General features: G+C 30.9%; 1 protein-coding gene across 1 annotated transcript; it reads right to left on the bottom strand.

Moving 5' to 3' along the window:
- Positions 1-935: 935 nt before the first annotated feature.
- LOC126667468 (uncharacterized) lies at positions 936-1,858 on the bottom strand. Its single transcript, XM_050360449.1, has 2 exons — positions 1,577-1,858; positions 936-1,220 (listed from the first exon to the last, which is right to left on the bottom strand). Exons 1-2 carry the CDS (start codon positions 1,856-1,858, stop codon positions 936-938), a joined length of 567 nt encoding a protein of 188 aa, XP_050216406.1.
- Between the last annotated feature and the right edge of the window lie 2,695 nt (positions 1,859-4,553).

Genomic DNA, 4,553 nt, shown 5'->3' on the forward strand with positions numbered 1-4,553 from the left:
CTTTCTTTCCGCCACTCCATTTTGTTGTGGAGTATTTGGGCAGGTCAACTGTCGACTTATCTTGCAATCTTGCAGATATTTTGAAAATTCACGTGATGTATATTCTCCCCCATTATCAGTATGCAGACACCGAATTCTTCTACCGAGTTCTTTTTCTATCATCTCCTTAAACTCAATAAACTTACATAGTGCTTCCGATTTCTCTTTCATAAAATAGACCCAAACGTACCTCGATAAATCATCAATGAAAGTAATCATGTACCGAAAGCCACTAATTGATGGATGCTTCACTGGTCCAAACACGTCTGAATGAATTAACTTGAGCGGCTCTTTCGCTCTATACTCAGAATCCTCAAATGGTAACTGGTGCGCTTTCCCAAACTGACAGCCAGCACAAATTGTATCTTCTTGAACATTCAGTTGAGGAAGTCCCCTGAGTATAGACTTTTGCATCATCACCTTTAGCTTGTGATAATTCACGTGTCCTAGACGTGCATGCCACAAGTCAGCCGTCTCATTTTTCCTTGTTTTGTCTACATATGCCGTTTGCGCAGACATCACGTAGACAAAATTTAGCATTCGTCCCTCCATCAATGGCTTATTTGGTAATCTCAAATTTTGATACACTTTCACATCCTGGGGTCCGAACATCACATAGTTTCCCGAAGATGTGAGTTGCGACACCGATATTAGATTCTTCTTCATCCCGGGTACATGAAGTACATTTTCCAATGGTACTTCTTTGGAGTTGTATCGGGGCACTACCATTGTCTTACCGATGCGAGTGATAGGTAGCTTCGAGTCATTTGCAGTAATTACGACTCGTTCTCTTTTATACTCCGACATGCTTAGAAATTTTTCTTTGTCTCCACTCATATGATTAGAGCATCCGGAGTCTAAAATCCAATCATTATCATAATTAATAAGATTATCACTCACCGCAGCAGATGCTTGAAAACTAACTCCTCCTCGGTCTCCACCTGTGGGTGTGTGGATGCGATGTTTCCTTCAACTTTTCTATACCAACAATCGCGAGCGTAGTGACCTCGTTTGCCACAAACGAAGCATTGATTATTCGTACGTCGTCTCGTCTCCTCTCGTCGATCATTGTTGGTTTCTAGTTGAGCTCCCCCTTGTTGCCAGCTCCTTCTTTCTTGTTGTCTACGCCAATTTTCATGCATTGGCCTCCCTCCTCTTTTGGATCTCACACCTTGTGGATCCTTCACATTTTTATTACTAAAGAGGGCTTTCTCATCTTATTTGATTGAGGTTTTAGACATTTGCTTGTCTAACTCCTCTTGATTTGCCAACACATTTAATAACTCATTTAAAGTTGGTTCCTTTGACATCCACGGGTTGCGGTCACAAGAGCATTGAATTCTGGACGTAGCCCGTGAGTAATTATTCTTCGCATTCTTGTTTCTGTAATTTTATTTTCCGGATCCAACTTTGAAATTTCTTGGCATAAAGATTTAACTTTAGAAAAGTATTGACTCACCGTTAAATCTTTTTATGATATCGATAATAACTCATTCTCGAGTTGTTGGAGTTTGGCATCGTTCTTCCGTGTGTATACTCCAGCAAGAGTGTCCCACGCCTCTTTGGGCGTTTTCGCATCCTTGACATGTTGTAGCAAGTCGTCCTCCACCGAAATCGATAAAGCGTACATTGCTTTACCGGCCCTAACTTTCCACTTTTTAAGGTCGTTTTCATTTGTCGGGGGTATCGTTTCACTCCCTCCGACGATCTCCCACAGATCTTGACCGAGCAAATAAAATTGCATACGAGTACTCCATGTGCTATAATTATTAGCATTGAGTTTTTCAAGGGTACTCACCGAAGTTGAAAAATCCGCCATATTTTATTTGGTTATTTCTCTAATTAACCAAATCGCTTGGTCCCTGACCAATACTCCGCACGGTCCTTGACTGCGTGCTAGCGATGTTCCAACGTAATACGATTCCGGATCGCTTGCTCGACCTTTCCTCGAACCGGTCCCTGACCGTCCTGCTCCGATACCACTTGTTAGAAATTTAGAAGGACTAATTTAACACAAATATTTTTATTAATACTAAAAGAAACTTTTTACACACACTAATAACTAGTATAGCATATGAAAATGAGATAAAAGAGATGTTAAAATGGTAATTTAATATAGCAATAAATAATCTAATTATTAATTGTTACATTTTATATATAAATAAGATAAAGGGTGAATAGTTATAATTTAGTATTTTTCGAAACGAAACCTGACCCTAGTAATTTTTTTTTATATTTAAACAACTAGAAGCAAATTGTCTATATTTAAAATCTTATTTTTTTTCTAAAAAATAATTCTATACTACTTATCCTCTACATCATTAAATCGAAAAATTTAGAGGTACAAATTTCAACCTTCTTTATCATTTTTTATTTAGATTATACAATTTGTTGATGTTGATGATTGAAAGTGATTCATCATCTTTTTATTTTTAAATATATATACATGTGATTTTGCTTATATTAAAAAAAATTCTTATTAATTCACAATTCACGTGACCTTAATTTATGATATGGTAAACGTTTCAATGGTTATTTGCTTTATTTATCAATAGAGATGATACAAATTTCAAGTACAGTCGACTCTTTAATGGTTAATATTTTATAAAATAATAATTCTAATAATTAATAAAAAATTAAGAGAACCAACTTCGTTTCATGTCGGATAATTAATAATTCTATTATTTAATAATTAATAAAATTTAAAATATATTCTACATGAATATTAATTATTAGAGAGATTTTTTTTAAAAAATATATAATAATTGATGATTTATTTGAGGCAATTCTAATTTTAATTTATAAAGTGGAAGTTAAAATACCATCAAATTATGATTTTTTTATTCTTTTGAGAAATTTTAAAAGAAGTTATTAGATAAACAAATTAAAATAAATAAAGTATCTCTAGTATAAAAAGTATTAAAAATTATTTTATTTTATGAATACAACTTCTTAATAATTATTTTTTAGTTTGATATCAATTGATATTTCTTAAATTGAATATAAAATTATTTTTTTAAATTGAGTGATTTTAAAGTGTATTTAGTTAGGTTTTTATAATATAATATTAATATTAGGTCTATTAATGTAGATGCTTTAAAATATCTTTTATAATTTTTTTATATAAATTCAATAAATTAATAATTCTAATAATTAATAAATTTTTGATCACCATATGTATTAATTATTAGAGGGTCGACTGTAAATGAGATGGTACAATTTGGTTTTCTGCGCAATTTGTAAAGAGGTGTAAATAATATGGCAAAGATAAATTTTTTCATTTTGTTTGATCTTTTTATATATATAAAAAGAGATACAGAAATTATCAAAAAATTTTAACTTTAATCTTATATATGTTGAAGAGAATTATATATGCAATTTAAATTTAAATTTAAATTCTATTCATTATATTTTGAGAAAAAAACAAAAATATTCCAAAATAAATCAAATATTACACAAATAGCCAAAACCCAATTTCTTTACATTCATGACAAAATAAGGAGAAAGTTTACATTTTTTAGCCACACCACTAAATAGTAGACACATGGCACACTTAAAAGTCAAGAAAAACATGTTAAACAGCTGTCAACAGCTGTAAAAACGCGTCAAAACGCGTCAGTAACGCGTCTGACACGCGTGTCAGAAATGCGCGCCAGTCACGCGTCGGCACGTGTCAACGTGTCAGAATTACTTAAACATGTATCATTTATGTATCTATTATGTATCATTGATGTATCTGAACATATTTGCAACTCAATTTCAGTTTTTATGATTTTATTTGGTTAATTAATCAACCAATTTCACTAATTAGGCAATTGTACTAAATTTTTATTATTGGATGAATCTGTTTCAGGTCTCCAAGAACCCAAAAACTTGGATTAGTTGAGAATGTGATTTTGTCAAAATGGATTCTTTAATTAGAGATATAAAACATTTTTATTGAAAATAATGTATCGGTGATGTATCTACAATGTATCAGTCTCTTCAAAATTTAATCGTTGAAAATAATTATTATGGGTTGGAGACTGAGTCGAGAAGTTATAATAAATAGTGTATTTTATGATGTATCAATGATGTATCAATGTTGTATATATATATAATGTATCGTTGATGTATGTAATAACATATACATAAAAACTGAACCAACTTAAATTTTAGTTAGAGATAGCTAAAAGTTTAAGACAAATCAAGCAATATATAGTTGATAAGAGCATATGATTTTATAAATTATAACCTATGATGTATCTATAAAATTTATTTTGTTAAAATAATCAAAAAAATAAAAATATGTATTTACGATGTATTAATTGTGTATCTATGATGTATCAGCAATTTATCTACCATGTATCAGTGGTGTATATACGATATATCATTTATGTATCCAATATATATATACAAAATAAACTGAACAAATAATTATATAATGCCTTCATTAAATTTATCATTAGTTGAAGTTAATCTTACACATACGAGTTTATATCAGAAATGTAAATATTTACAAAACAAACTAAATC

The sequence above is a fragment of the Mercurialis annua genome, linkage group LG2 (genome assembly GCF_937616625.2).
Source record: "Mercurialis annua linkage group LG2, ddMerAnnu1.2, whole genome shotgun sequence".
NCBI classification, from domain to species: Eukaryota; Viridiplantae; Streptophyta; class Magnoliopsida; order Malpighiales; family Euphorbiaceae; genus Mercurialis; species Mercurialis annua.

Coding starts and splice junctions, on each gene's coding strand:
- LOC126667468 (XM_050360449.1), bottom strand. CDS start 1,858: ATGGCGGATTTTTCAACTTCGGTGAGTACCCTTGAAAAACTCAATGCT. Junction 1,221..1,576: donor CGTGGGACACTCTTGCTGGA/GTATACACACGG, acceptor AAAAATGTGAAG/GATCCACAAGGTGTGAGATC.